Source organism: Dromaius novaehollandiae, chromosome 1 (assembly GCF_036370855.1).
Source record: "Dromaius novaehollandiae isolate bDroNov1 chromosome 1, bDroNov1.hap1, whole genome shotgun sequence".
In the NCBI taxonomy this organism is placed as follows: Eukaryota; Metazoa; Chordata; class Aves; order Casuariiformes; family Dromaiidae; genus Dromaius; species Dromaius novaehollandiae.
In genome coordinates, this window is record NC_088098.1 from 47,969,042 (window position 1) to 47,991,740 (window position 22,699).

General features: G+C 35.1%; 1 protein-coding gene across 1 annotated transcript in view; it reads left to right on the plus strand.

The window, feature by feature from the left end:
- The window catches only part of CFAP54 (cilia and flagella associated protein 54), a 118,907-nt gene that overhangs the window by 88,667 nt on the left and 7,541 nt on the right, over positions 1 to 22,699 (plus strand). The window contains exons 53-65 of the mRNA XM_026123229.2: positions 995 to 1,103; positions 2,625 to 2,763; positions 3,708 to 3,865; positions 4,063 to 4,248; positions 5,132 to 5,258; positions 7,222 to 7,377; positions 8,022 to 8,130; positions 10,743 to 10,848; positions 11,637 to 11,729; positions 12,267 to 12,408; positions 16,321 to 16,515; positions 17,813 to 18,021; positions 21,208 to 21,393. Coding sequence (XP_025979014.2) covers positions 995 to 1,103; positions 2,625 to 2,763; positions 3,708 to 3,865; positions 4,063 to 4,248; positions 5,132 to 5,258; positions 7,222 to 7,377; positions 8,022 to 8,130; positions 10,743 to 10,848; positions 11,637 to 11,729; positions 12,267 to 12,408; positions 16,321 to 16,515; positions 17,813 to 18,021; positions 21,208 to 21,393 — 1,915 coding nt within the window. The remainder of the gene's footprint in view (positions 1 to 994; positions 1,104 to 2,624; positions 2,764 to 3,707; positions 3,866 to 4,062; positions 4,249 to 5,131; positions 5,259 to 7,221; positions 7,378 to 8,021; positions 8,131 to 10,742; positions 10,849 to 11,636; positions 11,730 to 12,266; positions 12,409 to 16,320; positions 16,516 to 17,812; positions 18,022 to 21,207; positions 21,394 to 22,699) is intronic.

Consider the following 22,699-nt stretch of genomic DNA (forward strand, 5'->3'; position numbering starts at 1 on the left):
GAGACATCAGCTCTTGTAGTTCTTCTGAGAACACTCTGAGCAGCATGCTCTGTGGGCAACAAATCCCGTTATAAAAGATTTTCCCAGTTGGTTTCACAAATGTCTTCATATCTTGAAAATATATTTTTTTTCCACAGAGTGTTGCATTAAGGCTATACATTTGTATATATATCATGAAAATTGAAGAGTGTATCTGAAAGTTTTAAACATGTAAAGGAAAAAAAAGCCTAGTAGTTAATATTTTAAGAAATCTGTCAAAATTTTGGGGTCCCAACTCACATTTTTTGAAAATGTGGGGTCTAACTTAGTATTGCACTAGCCCTAATAATGTATGTATCAATATAGATGCTGTTTGGAGTTGGAAAGGATTTACGATGGTGGTGGAGGGGGTCAGCAAACCCAATATCATGTGATTGCTTACTGAAGAGGTTATATAAGGATGACACTTAGCTTGATTTTGGGATGGTGGTGCTTACTAAGATCTTGTGACAGTAGGTCATAGGGATTTGACAAAAGGTTTAACATATAACCTGGAAAGTCTTTAAGGGGGAGGGTGTTTTTTACTTCTCTGGTTTTGGATGAGGTACAGAACTCTCCCACTGTATGTTGTTCTTTTTAGTATTTTCACATCTTCTAATTTGTAAAAGTCCATCCCAAAGTAAGACATGTACCTGAAACAGAGTGGAGTTCTGTTTTGATCATTCCCAGCTGAAGACACTGTATCCTAGCTTATGCATTATTATCAGGTTATGTCTGTTATTGGCAAGACCTTGTCTCTTGCTGCTGTGTGTTCTTTCATACTTTCATACTGCAATGCCTACAAATTCAGCATACGCTCTACATGCAGTTTTTTTTTGTTCTAATGAAGCAAAAACTAAGGGGTAACTGCTGGTACGCCTTTCTGACTTGTAGTCAGAAGTGGAGGATCTATTATGATGAAAGCATAAAATGACAAATATAATTTGTTTTTTAATAATATTGTTCTATATCACAGTGTTGCTTTGGCTTTCTCTGCAATTCGACTTCTCCAAGATGCAAACATTTTTAGGATGAAAGTGACACATTTTCAAGAAAGAAAACGAGGAAGAGAGTATTTGGTATACGTAAGTATACTTTTTAAATTTGTTTTTTTTAGTAGATGAAGTCTTGCATTACGTGTTGAGTGATTTTCAGAATGTTAGAACATAGCAATCATCCATATTGCATGGTTGCCATTAATCTGGGGACACAATGGTATCTGGTATGCTTCAGTTACCAGCTTGCCTGTAGTATATTTAATATGTCTCTGTGATCACCATTTTAATTTCTATGTCAGCTGAGATATACAGTTTTGATCTGGATACTTTTAAATGCCAGCATTGAAAATTTTGTTTCTAAACTCTTAGAAAAAAAAAACAGACAAGGGAAAAGCAAAGCTATCAAGTGAAAATTTTGTATTATGCATTTACGGTATTTTAGCTTTTTTTATATGAAGACCTACTTCAGAGTATCCTCATTTGAACAGCCAGACAGACTAGTTCATATCATTGCTGTGATCCTAATTTAGCAAGATTTTAGCTGAATTCTGTTGTAATAACACATAGGCACAATGATGCATGCTTTGGAAAGCCAAAGTACAAAACCTATTCCTCATACACCACACATTCACTCACTGTCAAGTGCACAGTAAGTCAAACTCACTCATATGGACAGAGCAACTGTGTGGTGAGGCCAGATTTTATAATATATATGACAGCAGTGTAGTCATTTTATATCTGCATTGCATATCAGAGTCTTCTGTCTTTCTGCACTTGGTCTCACAGAGTCTAGGACCTAACACTTCCTTTGGCCTGCCCTGTAGCCAGGATCTGAGTTATGGCTAATTTTTTTCTCAGATGTATCCATGCAAGTCATTCTTGATGATCTTTTGTACAAGTAAAACACAGGTTGTGCAGTGCGGTTTTATTGTGTGCTGGCACAAGCCCTTAGCATGTGGATTGTAGAGTGTTAGTAACAGAAAGACTGTTTGTAATACGTGAAGGTGGCACAGGATGCTGCGCTGAGAGCTCTCCCAGTCAGTTCCAGTACTATGTCACATTCATTTTTGGCTGTAATGACTACGGAGGTGCTGGAACTTGTTATTTCATTGCTCTACTACCAGAATAGCCCATTCCGTGCCTCAGAGTTCTGTGTGATGTTCCTGTTTGAGAAGAATAGAGGAAAACTTCTCTATAATGGGTTTAATCTTAGGAAGCAGTTACTGACAGTATTTCTGAAGTGCAAACTCTAGAATTATTCTCTATGAGCTGTTCATCGTGTGATGCTTCAGTTAATCCTGTGCTTTTCACTGATGCATATACTATGGATTTATTTATGGACTCTTCCATAAAAGCTGGTTTAATTCTAATTTGTTACATTTCAATTTTTCTGTAGACTTTAATTTAAATAATAAATGGACACCTGTTATTCAAAAATAATGCATCTAACCTTTAAGTAGACTTTTGCTTATAATTGTATTATTATTTGTAATGTATCTGTGTTATTTTGGTTGAACTGGACTGATAACTATTGAATTAAGCAACCTCATACGTAGTAAAGTAGTTGACTCAGACCGTAACCCTTCTCTTGCTTTTGGAAATCATTAGGATTCTTGCACTGAAGATGTTCGACTGCCTCGCAGTGTAATAGCACAAGATCACATGAACATACGTCTGTGGCTAAGGTGTCGTACAATGTTAGCGTCTGCACTAGTAACACCCATACATGGTGCTGGTGATATGGAAGGTATTACTGTTTTTTGTTTTAGACTTTTAGAGTATAATAGGCAAGTGAGCCTATTCAAACTCAGTTTTTATTCATGAATAAAAATATTAACATTAGTTCCTGGGATTTATTATCACTGAGCAATTATTTGCCTTTAATTCATCCAAGGCAGCAAGGAAAATGTTTTTCTGAGTATAATCTCTCCCCATAGCATATAAAAAAACCCATTATGCTAATGTTCATATAATGATTATTACGTTTTGATAAATCACTTGTGCAACAAAATGTTTCAAATGTTCTAATATATTTAAGCTAAATAGGTATGCTTCTTTTAAAAAAGCTTATTGCTGCTACTTATTCTATTTTTTAAAACCTCAGATACTTTTCTTTTTTCACCTTTTATATCTCCTATAAATGAAAACTTCGTGTTCCAGATTCTTTTATTTCTAAGAATTTAAGGGAGATACTACAGAATATATTTATTACAGTTTGATTACAAATAAAAATGTTTTTCTTTCTTTAGTCCTATAAACTTAATATAAACTCTGAAGCTGACTCAAGTATCAAAATTCTAAAGTCTAGGTCTGTAGCCAAACTTTGGTCTTAATTTCTCCTGAACAATTCCTGTGAAGGCTGTTACTATTTGGAGTGATAACTAAAATCAGATGTTGGAATATGTAGAGGTATGGATGAGAAGGACATCTGACTTGCAAAAGTCTAATTACTTATGCTGATGGCTTGCACATAAAGGACACATCTGGATGAATTCATAGTATTAACAGTTTAAAAACACATCTTTTTTTCTTTGTTTTGAGAGCAAATGTGATGCAATGTAACAGTAAAAGTGGATTTATAATTTTCAGTAATTTTTTTAGTATGGAAATGACTTTTTAAAAATGGAAGGAGAAGATACTGTAAAATTATTTCTGTTGTATTTTTACTGTTCATATACTTCCTGCTTTTAGAAAATGCTATGGCGGAACACAGAACTCTGATAAGAGAAGTAATACTAGAGGCAGAAACCTTTGGTGATATTGAGACTCAGGCTGATATGATGGTGCAAGCTGCTATTCTCAACCTGCAAGAAAGACATCCTGTGGCAGGAATTAAACAACTCCTGCAGGTTTGAACATAACGGAGGAACTGTTTTTGCTTTTGTTTGATACATCTCTGTGTAGAGTCTGAACAGCTAATGCCAGGATTAAATAAGCTTGAAATGTTGCCTCTAAAGTAGATTGTTTTCACTTTGTGTGATTTGTCCTTATAAACAGACAGCAAAAGCAGTAACTACTTCGGTTTATGTTATCTATTTTCAAACAGGATATCATCCGTTTACTCCAACAGGAGACATTCATTTCCCTTCCAGCTTCTTTGACCCTTGTGAAAAGTATGCTTCTGCTGGCAGACTTATTAGTGCAGCAAACAGAAGAGGACACAGAACATCACTCTTCCACAGTGGAACCATTAAACTTACTAATTTTGGCGCATGAACTTACTATTAAAGCAGTGAGTACATGTTGGTGAAATCTGTAAGAGGACTGTGTAGTAATAAGTACTACTACTACTACTAATTACTATTACTAATTACTAATACTAATTACTAATATTAGTAATTAATAATGCTAATTGCTATTACTAATACTAATAGTACTATACTAACAATCATATAAGTACTATAGTAATAAGTACTATTTACTTATTTTGTGGTTCAAAAATAGATATGCCTTTCTGCAATCTCTGCCCTTTTTTGATATAGTTTCTAAAGAAAAGCTCCAGTAAAATTCTTTTCTCGCATTTCATAATACATAGTTTAATCTGTTGGAATATTCATTCCCCCAAATGATGAAGAATTATATAAATAACTTCAGACTTTTAGCCTTCCACTTGTGAAACTTGCTAACCTTCAAGAGACTTACAGTTTGCAGCATGTCCCCATTGCCTTATTTTCACGAGTGAAAAGTTTGAATGGTCCACACTTGCAATGTTATTTTTTTAAATTTTTTGGCCTTTGTTGGGTGTCAGATTTCTTTTTAGAGGTGACAGTTTCTTTCTAGTGATGGGGTTACTCAGGAGTTCTAATCTTAATGACTGCCCAATTTGAGGGAGTTTGCTTTTAGAATTCAAGGCCTAACACTAATCAATCTGATCAAGAATTCATTGAAGTTGTTTCTTGTTCATTTGGTGCCAAACTCAAAGAACTTTCCTCCTCTGCAAAGAGGACAATCACAAGCTGAAGTGAAGGAGTTCAGGAGTATCAGGCTCCTTGCCAGTGTATTTTGATGAGACACAGTGGAATTCCAGGATTTTGCAAGTGCCTAACTTACCTTTTCAAAATGCTATTTAATTTGCTTTATATAATTTAGTTTTACAACACATACTTTTTTCATAGATTTTTCTGTATGGAGAACGAATTGAACAGCAGATAGAAGACACTACCCTTACTTGTCCAGTCCTACCTCCAAAAAATATCTACCTGCCACATATCAACTTGCTAGCCCAAGTCAAAATGAGAATCGGTAAGAAAAATGCAATATGCTATTATTTTCATTTTTCCTTCATTTTCATTTATATTTTATGTATCAGCAGATAAATTGATGTGTCAGAAGCAAATATAGTAAACCAATTGTTTTCATTATGCAAAAGAAGTATTTTTAAAGCTGCCAGTAGATGCCTGTTTGGCTCCATTTAATGTGTACCTATATAAGTAAGGTACAGTTCTTACAGCAATTATAATCAACAAAGGTTTAAAATATGACTTTTTTATATATAAATGTTGTAGCTTGGTGAAACTAATATGTACTTCAGTTTTTTACAAGTGAATGTTAACAGTACTTTTCCAATTGCTAATAAAGCATTTATTCTGTGAAAACTTCCTGTGTATGGTCCTTCTCTTTAGGAGCAGTTGTATGGGAACTAAATAATGATATCAAAGCATATGAGGTGATAGTGATAATTCTCTAATAATTCTCTTTCCCAACAAAATAATAGTGACTTTTACTGTTGTTACCCTTTAAATAACATCTATCCAATGTAATTAACAATGTATGATATTTCTTTATATGTAACCTTGGATATATACTGGATAGTAACAGAAGACAATCATTAAGATTGGTCTGAGATTTAAAAAATTATATCAAAATTATTGGATTATTGTAGTTCTGTTAAAAAACCAAAAATCTAATTTTGAAGATCAAGGACTGGCATAGTTAATATTAGAATAAAATATTAAGGTTGTCTCCATATCCCTTCTGCTAAATTTATTTTGAAGTATGTTTGAGTTAGAATAGAATAAAATATCTCTATGTAGTTTAGAGTGAGTTAAGGTAGCATGATGTGTTTGATTAGGAATGGTGTTAAGGCTATATGCTAGTGCTCTTTTTTCCCCTGAAGGTAACGGAGAAAATGCAGTTTGCTTTAGCTGCCTATATGAAACGTTGGAGATAATTTGTTAATCTGAACCCACTGTATTGTTTCAACACAAGCATGTGTTGTGTTGCTAACGATGTAATGCCAGTAGTCCTAGTTTGTTTATATCTTTTCTTCAACTGTATATGCAAAGATTACTATGCATATATTTTAAATAAAAAATGAATATTCAGTTTTAAAATAGAGTGAACCATCAAAATCATTCCTATCTCATACTCTGTTGTGAGACAATGCTAGCATTTTGGTTCAGGTCAGGACTGTAATTTTGAAGCAAATCTCCTGAACAGTTTCACTCACTGCACTTTGGTTCACACTGTGGAGCAGCCTCAGAGTGTGTGAGATGCTTTATGTGGAAGATATGCTCCAGGAGCGCACCAAATGCACTCCACCCGTTACTGTGTGTTTAGTCCTTAGGACTAGACCAGAGCTAGTCCAAAGTAAATGCTCTGAAATGCATGTAGTGTGGCTGTCAGGTCTTCAGCACCAGCTATCCTACTTTATAGATCCCCTCTTATTGTGCTTTACTGCTGGTCAATGTAGGCATGTACAGAATCGCCCACAGTAATGGCTGTGTTTGGTCAGTTCCTACTGCTGAATCCACATATTTAGGAAGACCCAATGAGAATTGATGAATATTGTGGAGTACAATCTAAAAGCTATGGAATTCATCAATGAAGCGTATAGACATGGTTAGTACAAAAGGCATTTTGGAATTTGGAAGATGGTCAGAGGAGATTCAGGTTTTGCATATAACTGCCAGGTCAAGCAAACCTATGACTGGCTTACTATCAGTCCTTCCAGATGGTTTGCGAAAAGTTTGGTTTGTGTAGTGTGACCTGTGTTAGGATGGCTTAGGTAAGCCTCATTGACATCATACATGCATTAGTGAAACAGCTTTATAGTTCCATATCTGTATCCGTTAATCAGTTAGATTTTTGAGAATTGGATTGTAAGAGCAAATATGTAACAACATTTGTTGTATGGAACTCATTTCTTTTTGCATAACTTGATTTTCTATTAAATGATTCACTAAGAACTATTTTTTTTTTTTAGGATGCACGTTAGCTGAAAAAATAGCTTGTACATCAGAAAGAGGAGATCCACTGCAATGGCTACGTGCTCTCAAACATTTAGAATCAGCATTGGAGCTTTGCAGGACATCTGCAACAAAAAAATTAGATATGGAAGCTGAACTCCTTTTTCAGATAGGTAGATAAAATCCTATTTGCACATTATGATTGCCTTTTAAAGACAGTCTTATGCCTGTGGTCTGTCTTAAAATGGAGATGTTTTACTGTAAAAATAGAACAAACTTGGATATTTCCCATCCTGTCTAACTGCTGATCTCTCTCCTGTGTATATATGCCAGTATATACATACTATGTATGTATAGATCATGGTACATTATGCAAAAAAATATTTCAAAACTACAGTAGAAATTCTCCCTTCTCTATGTTATGAGGGATCAAAGGGTATATCCAAGGAAGTTTAGGACACTGTAGAAGCTAATTAGCTTCTTTACATCAATCTCAACTAAAGAAGGTGAGAAGCTCATAAAATATTTCTAAATGATTTAACAAAGCTAATGAATTGCACAGTGCTTGCTTGTATTTGGATTTTAGTGGTATTAGGAGTCATTAAGATTTGAAATTTTGATTGTTTTAGCTGCTCTATGAAATAACTTGTTAGGCAAGTGTTGTGTGTTACATTTAAAACAAACTGAAAAAAAATGTGCTTATCAACAAAAGAATAGGTAGTGCAATATGTAGTTCAACTTTCCTGGGGAAAAAACAGGCTGGGTCTTACAGAAAAAAAGAAATCTTGTAAATCTGCTTTCTATATTTGTTTTTTAGGTAAGGTGGAGTGCCAGATAACTGAAGCAGGTAATAACAAGTCATGTCTAGCTGTTGAGAACCTCTTGGAAGCTATAAAAGTGAGCCAGCAACATGATCAAAACTTTGAGTAAGAAACTGTTGTATAACTTAAAATTTTTAATCACACATGAAAATAGTTTTTTGACTTTTTCTCTGAGATTTGATGTGAGACTTCTATTATGAAGCATCTTCTATGGTTTTGGAGATTTTTCTTCTGTAACAGTATAGAAGAACTACTGCATACTCTCTTCTGTGAAATAAATGTTGAAAAGATTTAAATTTTTTTTGATATTTAAATATATTTTTGAGTAGACAAAGTTACAACATTCAGTTTTATTTTCAAGCTTGTACCCTCTCTGTCAACACCAGGAACAGATCAATTAATTAAACTGAGTTTTTAGTCATATTTTAGAAGATGAGCTGTGACCTTCCACATAATAGAAATCCAGGCCAAAAAGGTTAGCAGACAGAAACAAGCAGAAGGACAGAGGCAGAAGGAGCATAGGAAATGTCTTTATAACAGATGTTAGGACAGTGACTTTGGCATTACTTCTCAGCATAGGAGGGGCCTAAAGAGCTGAACCAAACCAGCCAATAAATTCTGTCAATCAATTCTGATATGTTGGACATTGGACCTTAGTTTTTTTGTCAGGGTTCATTGTGATCTCTCAAATTTACAGGAAAGCATACTGTGTGAAACAAACTCTATTTTTACAAGCTTATTAAGGAAAAAACAAGTAAACAAAGAGTTAATCCCTTCTCTGTAGACTAGCCTAAATTGTTAATTCTCTCGTTACTTAGTCCACTAGTTCACTGATTCGTTAACTTGATAATTTGTTAATATCATGCACATATGAGCAAAATAGTTTCCTAACCGATAGTGAGAGTGCTCATCCTTCCTCCTCCATCATGATGTGGGCATCCCATGAATTGGATCTACTTCAGCAGCTGTTTGGGTGACATGATGTATTTGTACCTTCCAGCTTGGAACTTTGGTCTATACCATCCCTATTGGTCGTTTCAGTGGGCAAGGATTTACTTCATTCCAGAGAGTTTCGGTCTTATCAGGCGTTGACAAGCAGTTGCTTATAAAACTGCAAGGACAGCAGGCCTCAGTCTTTTTTGTCCTTGAGTATCTGTTGTATGTGTTACTCTTCCTTTGGCCTAATGGTGCTGCTCTCAGCATACATCAGGCCTTATCAGGAGCTGTCTGTTAGGCCCAAAGCCTGAGCTTCTGCTCAGTGAAGTGGACAGTCAGTTCCTTTTAGTTTTTTGACCAGTCTTAATGAGAAGAATGTGCCTTGTCTGGTTACAGACAGTGTAAAGGCAGCAATTTGCCATGATAGTTTTGTATTCTGTTACTTTAGTTAAAGAACTAGAACTCTGAACACAGAAGCAGTAGCAGAGTAATAAACCTCTACAAGTGGTCAGGATGTTGGAAGATAGTAAAGAACTGCACTGTGGTGATGTATTCCAAGTTTATTTGCTACTCTCTTGATTTAATTTGCTACAGTTTTTCTAAGACTATACAGCAATATTGATGTACCTCGGTTTTTTATTTTAGAGACCAGGGCTGAATTTCCGGATCACCTTTATACAAGCTCTCAGATATCTGTGGGTTTTTCTTCATTACAGTTGTTTCTTGATGTCTGATATCCATTCTTGTTAGCAAGACTAAGTTAACTAAAATGTGGCCAGCTAAGTGTAGAACTTGGGATCTTGCTATTTAGCTTGCCCTCTTCTGAACTGTACTGCCTTCTGTGATTCTAGTATATTGCTCCACACAAATCATATCTAAGCTGGAATTTACTGCACCATCTGAGCAATAACTCTGCAGTATATGACTCCATCCACAAGGATGACTGCATGAACAAGATTTGTTGCTAAGACCAGGATAGCCACTTCCTAGGAGAGAACCGGAGAATTTTACAGCGCCAGGAAGAAGCTGGATGAAAAGACCTAAGAAACCTGCAGGGAACAGGCACGTTGGAGAAGTTCTTCAGATATACAGATTTTGGCCTGGTTCATAAGACTGCTGCTACAAATTGCCCAAAGGAGAAGGAAGCATAGAAGGAGAACAGGAATTGATGAGGACAGTCCATCTGAAGATGTAGGGTTTCTGGTGCAGAACTCCAAGCTAAGAAAGTAGTTATGTTCATGAGTTCCTCAGCTGAGCCCAGTGAGGAAATGAGAGACTGTTTGGGTCATCTGGTGTATTTTTGCTGATTCTTGGAAGAGAGAAGAACTTTACCAAGGTGTAATAGAAGACCTGTATCCAGATTCAACCATCTGTGTTTCAGGGAAGCTGAGAATGGATATATGCTTTAACATGAGGAAAGGCAGAGGAACCCATGGAGATTCTGTACAGAAAGATCACCTCACTTGGCAAAACTACAATTTGTTTACTGAATTTACCATTTGTTTACTGAATATTTGCTGCACATAATGCAAATTATATTTGGCCTAGTCTGAAATCATTGTGTTGTTAAGCATACCGTAAGGATGTTTTAGACTCACTAAGACTTAAAAACTGTATCACATGGCTTTCTGAAAGATGATACAGGTTAAATAGATGGCACGGGCTGGATGAATGATTTATTTGGTGAGGCTGTTTGGCTAGTCTTATACAGGAGTCAGACTATATCATTGTAATGCTTACTCTGATAGTAAGATTTATTATCTGTGTGCTGTTTCTTACAGGTTAATAAGGAGATCATACCTTGAAATAGCACTATTATATTTGCATTTTGCCAAAAATAAAGAGGATGTGTCACAGAGAGATGAGATGGTGCCTTCCAAATCAAGGGTATGTTTTGTATCTTTTGGGTAGTGGCCTCCTCAAAGCAGGAAACATATTCCTGTTAGAATACTGTGCACCTTGCCATGCTATACCTTACTGTGACGTATAAATCATACTGGTAATGAAAGTCCTGCAAGAAAATTCACACAAAGAGATCATGTAACACTACCGTAGAATTTTATCTTGTTTGATGTGATTTCTTATGGTTATTGCTTCGAACAATATCTACGATAACATTTAAAATATTTTCCTATATAAAACAGGAAAAAGCCAGAACATTAACAGAGTGTTATCCTTCCTGATTATGTGCTAATTTGCACCTTGCAGAGAAAATATAACATTTTAACCTGAATTCTAAATGGTAATATTTATGCTTTACCAGATTTCAGTTTTTCAGTATTAACATGAGTAACACCAGGACAAATATAAAGGGCTGTAACCACTTTAAGGAGGCTACGAGCATTAGATTCTGAACATAATGTGTAACATAAGAGAAAAAGAGGTAGTTAAGATTCCAGAAAATGGAAAGTTAATCAAAAAACTGCTTATGGTGGTAGGGGTAGTGTGAGCAGCTCTAAGAAAATTCTAAAGTAGTGCCCAATTAGTGTGCTCTGGGTTTTTTTTTTTCAATTTTAGCAATTAATCCATGGATTTACAAATTGGTGCTGGTTTTTACACCTTTTATTGTAACTAAAACAATAATTCTGTAATTCTGAGGACTTTGTACTATCATCAAAATATATTTTACTGTAATACATTTACAATACTAATTATGAACTGGTGTAAAATTTTAGACATCTTCTGAAGAGCTCTTTTCTCCTGCAAAAGCACTGACATCAGAAGGCTACAAAGCACAGGCCTGGATTGCAATAAGAGCAGCCACACAGGTTGGTGCAATATTTTGAAGAGATGATTTTTTCTGTTCGATGTTATCTTATGCAACTTGCACAAGCAATCAAGACATCACAATACAATGAAGACAAGAGTTAAGGTTCCCTGGGATTTCTGCCATGAGTCTCATTTGAAGATGTTAAAGTGGACATTGTCTGAGTAGTGAATTTAATTTCTCTTGAACAGATCTGGCTCTGTTTGCTTCTACTTTGATTCAATGCAAATATAACAGCACACTGCCTGATATGTGTGCATACGTATTTGGCATGTGGGTAGACATCAGTAGCATCCAGGTGAGGATATCTGATTTGAAATCACTTGTGTAGTAATTAAGTTGTCAGCAGTAATGATTTATTTAAGTGTGGTATGTACCATCTGTCAGAAAGAAATGGAATATTTTACTTTCTTCCATATTTTAAAATGTAGTATGTTGAGCAATTAGTTTTTCACTGTTAGCTTGCTAGTATCAGATTTCAAAAACTATACAAATGTTGCAGTGAACTAGTCCTGAATAAAACAAATATTATTTTTAGGTCAGTGAAGCTGTGCTTGCTTCTCAGCTATTAATTGGAAGAAAGAGCATTAAAGAACACAATGTGAGGGATACAGCGCAACAGAAAATCCCTGAATTTGCTTCCATGGATCTTCTTGCTTCATACAGAGATTTCTTAACTGGTATTCCTTTATACCTAGTAATATTAGAACATTAAATAAGTAATAAATTGCATATGCCATGTAATCTAGTAATACGTTTAATATATAACTTCCATTATGAAACACTATTTGTCAAATTTGGAAAGTAAAAGCAAAATTCTCTTACCTTGCATAGCTGTACAAAGTGTGAGCAGGTTATGTAACATGCCTAATGGGCCTTTAAATGTCAGTCTGTGCATGTGGTTAATGGGTTAAGGAAAGTTGCATTGTTTGCATACTGTGGTTCAGAATGAGAGAGAGAGAGAGAGAGAGATGGAAAGAAGAGAGATGGACATACTGCCATCTTCTTAAAAGCAGCTGAACCTTTGGCACGGGACTCCTCTTAAAAGCAGCTGAACCTTTGGCACAGGACTCCATAGACTTGCAGAATAGCTCTTGGTCCTCTGATCAGTCTCCAATGCTTTTTTTTTTTTTTTTTTTTTTCAAACACTTTTTTAGAACAGAATTTTTCCCTAGTTATGTTAGTTTTTCCTTGGAGATTTTCAATTTTCCTTTTGATTTTGCAAAGAAATGTTGGTGTTGAACAGCTTATGTATTCCCTCTCCCGCCCCCAAACAAATCGCAGCTGCATAATTATCTGTCTAGGTACTATATTCAAAAATCAGAGTCAGTATGATAAATATTCCTCACTGTTTTTCCAGTCCAATATATTATCATTTAGAGATACTTCCACTGTCTGTTGGGTAGAACTTTCCTTTGTCTAGCTTACGTCCAACTTCTGCATATATTTTACAGCTAATGGAGTTGATGAAATGGAAGTTTTTGATGGGAAATAATTTCAGTGAAATTAAGAATTGTGGGATAATAGTTTCCAGATGTTGTGTAAACACTAAGGCAAAATATCTATGTTTATTTTTAAACCAGGAAACACTAATTTAGTGATAAAATTTTGGTTCAGTGGCTTAATTTCAGTTATCCCAAGTGACTGACGTAGATTGAATTGCTCTGCCTGATAGTTGCTGGCAAAGCGGAGCAATGTCTGCGTACTGTACAGTGTTTAAACATATGTGCTTTGATTGGCTTATGAAAACAAGTGTTGTATACTAAGACCCTCCATCAGTCTGATTGTCTTGTACCAGCTCCATTTGCTTATAATTACAGATCATTTTTTTCTTTTAGTAAATGCTGCAGGTGTTTCTCCTGATAGTTCTGTTATGCAATACAAAGAAGAATAGAAAATATAAAAAGGCAATAGTAGGCCAAAACATATAAAGGTGAATCGAAATGGAAATGATCAGCACAGCATGCTAAAAATTTTGTGTAAAGCCATTACTGAAAGACACCATTTAAGTTTCATTTCTAAACAATGTGAGCATTTTAAGTAAATTCTCTTTTTACAATTGGCAATGAAATATCAGGAATACTGGAGGCATTCATATTTTATAGAAGCATGCATAATAATTTTCTGTAAGTTTACTATTAAGAATTACTGTAATATGATATGTTTGTTCAATGTGAAGTGAGCAACAGACCAGAGGAATTGTGTAGACTTTTGAGAAAGGAATATATTAAGACAGTGGAAGTTTTATTGAGCTATTTAATTAGTGATATATTGGTAATTGTACTGTTTTATTTCTTCCTTTTTTGGAATAAGTAGAACTTTCAGGTAGCACCTCAAAAAGACTTTTTTAGTCTATAGTCAAGCACACATTTCATTCATACCATGCTTAGTATTTAAAAGGAACTGGATCAAGCTAACAATAAACATTTCACAGTACCTAACTCTTCTGAGTTCAGGTCGATGTAATTGGGATGTTCAACTGTTGTAACTGTGATTAATGACTCCCAATAATTTTTCCACGTAATAGATATGTGTTATGGAACAATGTATAGAAATAATGGGTTTATATTTAAATTCAGGAATGGTTCGGAATGTTAAAATGCTACCTGCAAGGATTCCTAAGTCCTATTCACTAAGTACTAAATACATACTCACTACTCTAGCTTGCTTGTTGTTGCAAGTATAATGTAACATATCCCTTTTGAGCTGATTGGGAGGTGTCATCTGTGCTTGGATCCTTAGTTTCACAGTGGTGAGCTTTCCTGAGCCCTTATAGGACCTTTTTCGTCTTGACAGCAGTAGCAGAAATTATTCCCCCTCATGCCCTCCGACTGATCCTTTTGATTTTTTCCTTGTTGAATAAGAGTGCTACCTGCTAAACTTTACAGTCAATTGATTTCTACTGAGTTTGGTTAAAAAAAAAAAAACAAAAAGATAAAATAAAGCTAAAACATTGCGTTCCTTACGAACCTCATCTTGACTGTTCAAGATTGAAACAGGGAATGAGGGATCTGGTCTTTGCAAGCATTATGCTGGCAGAACTTTCACAGATTTTTGTGTAGGTTTCTGTCTGAAGATCACTTGCAGAATCAGGGTCCAATTGTAGAGGGAAGCATAGAAACCCACAGATAGTACAATTAACTTGGCCTTTAGTGAATTCACTAAAAGACAGAAGTGAGATTTCATTGTGCTGTGGATTTGAGAAGACTGCTAATCTGATTCAAAGTGAGTGTTAGATAACAAAGACCAGATAGAGAACTCAATTTAGGTTAAATGGTTTATTTAAATTAAAAAAAAATTAAAATATTTTTAAATAGAAGTAATCATGATTTAGAGCCCAGAGCCCTATTTCATATGAGATTAAAGGCAGAACATGATGAAACAGATACATGATTGTCCCCAAGAAAACCATTTTCGTCAGGGGATTCCAAATATCCAACACTTTGCCAGTGACCCATCAATTCCAGGATCGAGCCTCAGAAGGCAACTGCAAAGACATATCTTTGAGGAAGGGCTGTACGATGACATAATGGGATTTACATTTTCTTATACCTGTGCCACACGTAATGTAATGCTTTTAATTGTTGCTCTTATTTTTCTTCAGTATCAAAAAGCATTAGGTGTGAGGATTAATAAAATGGCATTTGATTCGAGTTGGAATTTCTAATCCATCTTTTTGAGAGATGTTTGGATATTGTTCATGTAGAAATTCTAGCTAACTCTATTAAAAAGATTTTCAGAGATTTCTATTCTGTTTTACATGCAATAAATAAATAACAACCATGATATTATTAGTGAATGTGGTTAATAAATTTTTTGAAGCATTTCATAAAAATCTGATACAGTAATGTGAAGCCTAATTGAGTTTTGAATGGTTGAAATAGTGCTTTATGACATTATCAACTATGCTCAACTGCTGTTGTCCTTAGGTTGCATCTTTCTTTATGTTCTTTTTACTTTTTCTGGTATAATTTGTGACTTAGATAGTATCAACATTCTAAAATAATTTTGAGCATTATATGGATGTTTAGCTTTTTAATAAGTTGCTGTATTAGTGGGATTAGTTTCTCTCTTGTAGGCCCAGTCCAAAGCAAAGAGTTGCATAATGCAAAAAGAGCATAGGAGGTGTTACTTGCAACAGGTCTTTTTCAGAGGGAGAATATCTCCTTCTATCTTTTCCTTATAGTCTTTTCCCTTTGCTTTCTTGCTGGTGAAAAGCAGGATGTGGCTATATAGGAACCTCCTGATTCTAAGTCTCTTTCTGGTTTCATGGGAAAGATAGGGACGGAGCACTGCAATTCACTTCTACATTTTGCATGTCTCAGAGAGAGAAAAAAATGTGCTCTCTACCCCTCCTAGCTTCCAAGGACAAGGCAGAATCTTGGCCATGATGTGAGAAATATTTTCTTTAAGGTGTTCAACTAGTGCTTAAGCAGAATAAAAAGGGCTTCATGTTCTTTAATAAGAACATTAGTGGGTTCAAAATTTGCATTTTTAGTTACAGATAGTCAATTCTGACACAGTGTAGAAATATCTTTTGAATTATAACCATTCATTTGATACCCAGTTTTGAACTGCTATTGGATTTGCAGATGGATACAACATTGTCTCCAGAAGTCCCACAGCATCTAAAAACAAACACATCGTACAAACCAAGCAGGACCAAAGTGAAGGAACAGAACGTCTTGCCACCAAGGCCAGCCAGAAGAAACAGGCCATAACATGGGTTCACTTAATTCGCTACCACGTCTATTTAAAAAGACTTTACAACACAAAGCCTCTATTTGGTATGAATTTTTTTCTTCCTTCTAGAAAACTGATGTAGTTCAACTACTGTTCTTGGGGGCCAACAGTATCAGAGTTGACTCCAGTATCTGAGATAATCTTATTCTGAGTTCTTTTAAATTGTGTAAATGGGAAGAAACTTCACTGAAATCAAAAATGTTATGTCAGCTTGCAAGTACGGTAAGTGGACACATCATTACCTCTTCCACAATTATTCATAAGCCTTAACGACACCGCAAAAAGAATGCCTCAAAGCTGAATTCCTATTATTTTTTCTGTAGCCTTTTGTCATGCATAAACTATATATATTTTTAATTCTAGACACCTCAGTCTTAAGTCACCTCAGAAATAAATCTATTCAGTTTGGGGGCCTGTTTGCAAGGAGAGGAACTGGCTCTTGTGTAAATGGAAAGGCTGAGTATTATTTAAATGTGTTTTGACTAAAGCCCCAAGTGTCATATAAATACTTGGTTTATTTCACTGCATATTAAAGATGGTAATGGATGATCCTGTCAAACAGAGCAAGAATCCATTAATTTCAGGGTGCTAATACTGTGCGTCCGCATCTGAAGGCCAGCTGTTGGATATACAGGTGGTGACCTGATAGTCCAGAGTAGAACCCATATGTACATTTGGGAATTTGCTTTAGGCTTTAGCAGTAGCCTTTGCATCCAGAGAGAAACTTAGCAGCTCTTAAAATGAAAATTTCAGAAAGAGTTGGGTTTTTTTCCCCCTTGAAGTACCAAATGAAAGGGAAGTATTCTACTCCACCACAGAACTATAAGGACAGTAAGGTATCTACAAGTAGGTGTCAAAATGTTTAGGTGCCTCAGCTGCAGCTACAGTTGACAGAGCCTAGAGAGTGCCTCAGCTATCAACTGCTAGTTGTGTACATTAGGATAAGCTAAATGGCTCTCAGACCCTCTTTGGACTGTATTGACTAAATATGCGTTTACTGTAGTGGCTGCTTAGACATCTAGTGAACATACTGGTGCTTACATCTAGAAAGCTAAATTTAAGTCCATTAACCTCAAATCTACTCATCCCATTTTACACTACTTTTGTAACGTCTATATAGAGCTTATTTCATTATCCCGTCTCCAGTGAAAAATTACAATACAAGTAACATACTCTAATAATAATGGGACTATCAGTGTAATTGTTGGAAATACATTTATTTGCTATTGAATCAACTTACATATTTTACCATTTTTTTTAATTTACTAATATCGAGTAGCTATAGAAAGTTTACTTCTAAATGGCAGATGATAATGAAATAAAAATCATCTCTTTTCAAAGCTTCCCTCAAATCAGGACCTGGATCATCTTCTGCAAGAGATGGACACTTTAGCTCTGTTTTTGACACAGAGATTGTTCTACGCATAGCAGAAATGCATCTCTTCCTTAAAAAACATTTGTTTGCATATTCAGTGTGTTGTCTTGAGGATTTCCCAAAAGAGCTATGTTATGTAGAAATGCCGCTCGGTAGTCCAACTGATTCTTCAAAGGTATTTATTATTATTGCTGTTGTTAATGATGTTTCAAAAATATGTATTATACTTGCATGTCATGCTTCCTGCTACCTCAAATAGTGATATTTCTGGAAGTGCTATAGAAGAATGAAATTCATTATGCGCAGGACCAGTGCAAAATGAAAGTCCTGTGCAAGCAGTGAAGGACCTAATGAATGCTGGCAAATTTGTGTTATTCATTGTTGCATAAATGATCTCTAGCCAGTGCCCATTTTATTTAGATCCTAAAACATTAAGTGGAATGATATTTAAGACTTCATTAGCAGCTAAATAAGCTTGCCATGTTATCTGGTAAGATTGATGCTTTTAATCTTTTAGATTTCCATGTTTCATACTAAATATGTCCTAATGTTTTATTTATACTTTGTCTCTATATTATTAATTTGTTCTCTTTATTATTAATATGGTCTATAATAAATAGTGTTCTGAAACCTGATTTTCCAAAAATTATGATTTCTACTTTCTCTAAATTTGTTGAAGCCCTTTTGTCTCAAATTTAACCCCTGTTTAAAGACTGTCAAAATTTTTCGCTGATTATCAGCTGATTAGAAAATCTTTTTTTTCAAATCTCTGGCTAACAAACAGTCTATTTGAGGTCTCAAATGTAAGTAGCTCATATTCAGACTATACTACTCATGGGAAGCTCAAATTGGAATTCTGGAGTCTATGCTGACCACAGCATATGTATTTAATATTGGGTCTTAAAGATCTTTGAAGATTCAATATAAACATAATTTTTCCTCAGTTTTCCCATGCACTTATCACATTAACAATTACCCTAATACTAAAAAAAAAAAAAAAGAAAAAAGAAAGAAAAAAAGACAGGATATTCTTTATGGTTTCCTTTTTACGGATTACGTTCAGTGTTAGATGGAGAAAGGGGAGCCTTCAGAGGTGAGGATTTGTTATCTTATCATCAAAGTGAATTAAGCTACTTTTGTGAAAGTAGCTCTTCTAGATTTGGTGAACTTTCTGCAGTGTGGACAGCATATCATTACTCATTTCCCACCAAAGAGCTGACTGTGGCACTGAATAAATTGTAAATATATGGTATGTGAGATTTATAACAGCCATCGTATATCAAAGATTATTTTACTCTGTCTGCTCTTCTTTTGACATAATTAGTATTACAGTGTCCTAGAATAATAAGCTTCAGAGCTCACTGTCATGTTTGTGACAGGTGCAGGCTGCATAATCATGTGTTAGCTTCACTGTTGTAGACAGCTAACAAGCATAAAGCTCTTACTTTTCTTATCAATTCTAAGCTTCATTGATTTTTATCACAACATTTTTAGAAGCTTCAACTATTCAGTGGGCTGTATAAGTTATTTTAAAAAATGTTACTGTAATTTGATACTGGGATTTTTTAAAAGTACAAATACATTTTTTGAAAGGATCGTTTTTACTGACAAGATCATTTCACGTCTTTGTAACTCCCTTTTTGACTCTTGAAATATTTTCAGCTCTACTGAACAAATAATCCAAACAAATTACATTAAACTTAAGAAGGTTATAATTAAAATTGTGTGCCCTGTTTCATTTTTTTCATAGTTGTATTTTATTCCACACCATGATAGTATGCAGGATAGAAATACTTAAATAAGACAGTAGTTTGTTGTTTACAGGATTTTGAGAAAGTTGAATAGATAAATATTTATGTATGTAATTCAGCAACCCTCCAGTTTGATAAGAGAAGTTATAAAATTCTTCATCAAAAAGATTCAATAACAAAAATAACAAAATGGAAAACTAAACGATGCACTTCCGTGAAAAACAAAATATACCACACAGGATTTAGAAAGAAATGTATAGCATAAAATGGATTTTTGAGAGTTCTAATTAAGGGACATGGCATAGATTAGATGGTTCCCACCTCCATATATGCATTTTATCGTAGTTTTGTTGACTCTCCACGTTAGCAGGATCGTGGGTGATGTCACCTGTATTGCCACAGCTAAAGTCCAAGATTCTGAATATAGAGGAACCTTGTAAGTGGTGGGTGATCCATGCACAGTCTCTCCAGGGGTTATGGCCACTGTGATCACTGCCTCAGTGTTTAGGGTCTATGTGGCATAGACCATTGCTACTTAATTGTCCCATGACATATGCAAAGTACATCCATGTGCCCAAATGCATGACTTCAGCACCCCTTACCTTTGCCTTCGCTTCCTCTGTATTTTGATGTGGGATGGGAACTGGTTTTATGAAGTAAGATTACATCATTGTGAAAGCTCCATCTTCCTCCCACCTATATCAATCATGAGCTGCATTTTCTGAAAATAAAGTTAGTAAAATCCTGAAGGCTTTTTTTCAGCTAGGAACACTCAAAATCAAAAAAGTACTAGCTCCCCAAGTATCTTTTTCAGCGTTCATGTTTTGGTATCGATGATCTTTTCATATAGCCTCAGTGTTCCCTAGAATGTCACTGTTTGGCCTCCTAAATTCTTTGCAGATCTGCATAATGCTTTTACAAAGTAGAAATGGCATAGCTCTGTTCAGCCTTTAAATCAAATATTTTACAATTTAAAAAAGGAGAAATATTCATGAATGAGAGTTGGTTAACAATACTCATCTGATTGCTTCCCTGGCCCATGACAACAAAACATTAGCAATTTGATGAATGGCCTGCTGCTTTTGCATATATAATTTAGTAAATATGACATATGATGAATCTTCACAAATTAAGAGACTGAATTTTACTTAGGTAGAACTTTGCAGTTGTACAGCTGAGAGAGTAAACAGGTAAACATATAAATAAACATTATTTTAGCATTCAAATTACTATTTTAATTATCAATATGTATGAAAGCTAAATTACTATTTCAGCACTAAATTTCATATGATCAGCATGTTAAATAATATCTTTTCGTAAAAAGGGTAACACCATGAAGAAGACAAGTCAAGTATAACACAATCATTGCTATCGTGGATGTCTCTGTAAGTCAGATGAGAGATTTTAAGGCATTTGCATTATCTTTAGAGGCATCACATCATGTGAACTTTGAAAAGCCTTCACTTGGTAAAATGGACACCTTTTAAAAGAAGCATATTTTTGTGCAGGAGTGAAAGTCATACTGATTCTAATAGACAATAGATTATTTTGAACAAGTTCATGTTACACAAGAAAAAACTTAAAATATAAAATTTTCTTTTGTGTTTCAGATGTCTCGTGAAAGTACTGGAATTTCACCAAAGTTTTCACATGTGAGAATAGCTAGTCCCATTCCTATCATCACAGAAGCAGACAGTCAGACAGAGAGCAGGGCAGCAAATGCTCCAAATAAGGAGCTTAGCATTCAGTGGTACATTCCTTCTCTGGCAAAGCCATCAGATGATACAGAAGCTAAGGTATAACTAATCAAAGCCATTCCTTATGCATTGGAACAAATTAAGTCTGATTTACAATGAATATTTGTGTTATGACTGATCAGCTTTTTAATTGAATTATAAATTTGGCAATTGGCAATTTGGACAGCAGGGGCTATATATATATACTCCACCGCAAAACTGCTAGGCAGGACTAGCAGAATGCCCTGCCAGTTGCTTGTTGACAGACCAGAGAAAGTTTGGAGATTCTGTACAGCCTCTAGGCCATATTTTATTCAGTCCTGTTGCAGAAACTTGTTATCTTCAAGATCTCCACTCTTCAATTTGCTCAAAGCTGACTGAGATGTTCAAACAGTACTGCAGGGGGAGGCTGGCAGAGAAGCAAAGGTACACATCTACAGAGAAAATGGGATTTTATGAAGCTCATTTCCCTAAGAAATCAGGCTAAAAATGAAAAATGAGGGAAATTGGAGGGTTGCAGGAAAGGGAGAGACTGAGAGATGGAATTTGTTTCAGTTTTATTTTAAACAAGGGAACTGCATGTAGGTACAATTTCTGATACTACAATAGAAATCCACAGTCTCCAAACATTTTGGCCTAGCAGATCAGTATCAAAATTTCTACTAGGCCTCATTTATCTCTGTTAGTAAGCTGTTATTGAAAGACCTGTGAAGTTAGTGCGAATAATGTAAGATTCAATATAGTTTTGCAGGTTAGCCTTACAAATCAGCAGTGATCCACTCTTGAAAGCAGCGGATACGTTAGTAATGCCACATTCATGACATTCTCCATGTAGTCAAAATATTCAGCTACCACTAAGAAGCATATTTTCAATCATTAAAACAAGTTAATTCAGTGAGATATAAGAACACCCTAGTTCATCTTCATGTGCTCTTATATTGATACTGCTTTATTAGACCGGCGAATTATGTGCATTCCATGGATTTAAACATGGTATGATGACACACATGCACAGGGTCATATAGGAAATATAAGTAATAGTATATCCCCTTTTGCAAATTCAGTAAAAGCCTACCTGAAGTTGGAACTCTGGAGATGAATGTAAGTGGGATTCATTGACCAGGATCAGGACAAGATTGGGATTTTGATAGTGACTATATAGAGTAGTAACTCATTTTCAAACCCATATAAATTATATGCATAATTAAATTGTTGTAACACCTATAAAAACTTAGTGTAGTACAAATTTATAGGAGCCCCCACTTTCCTCCTTTTCTGAAAGCCGGTTATCAGACTCTACAGCAGTACACCAAATTTGATATTACAATCTAGTATCACTCAAATACCTCAGGTCTACTATAGCATA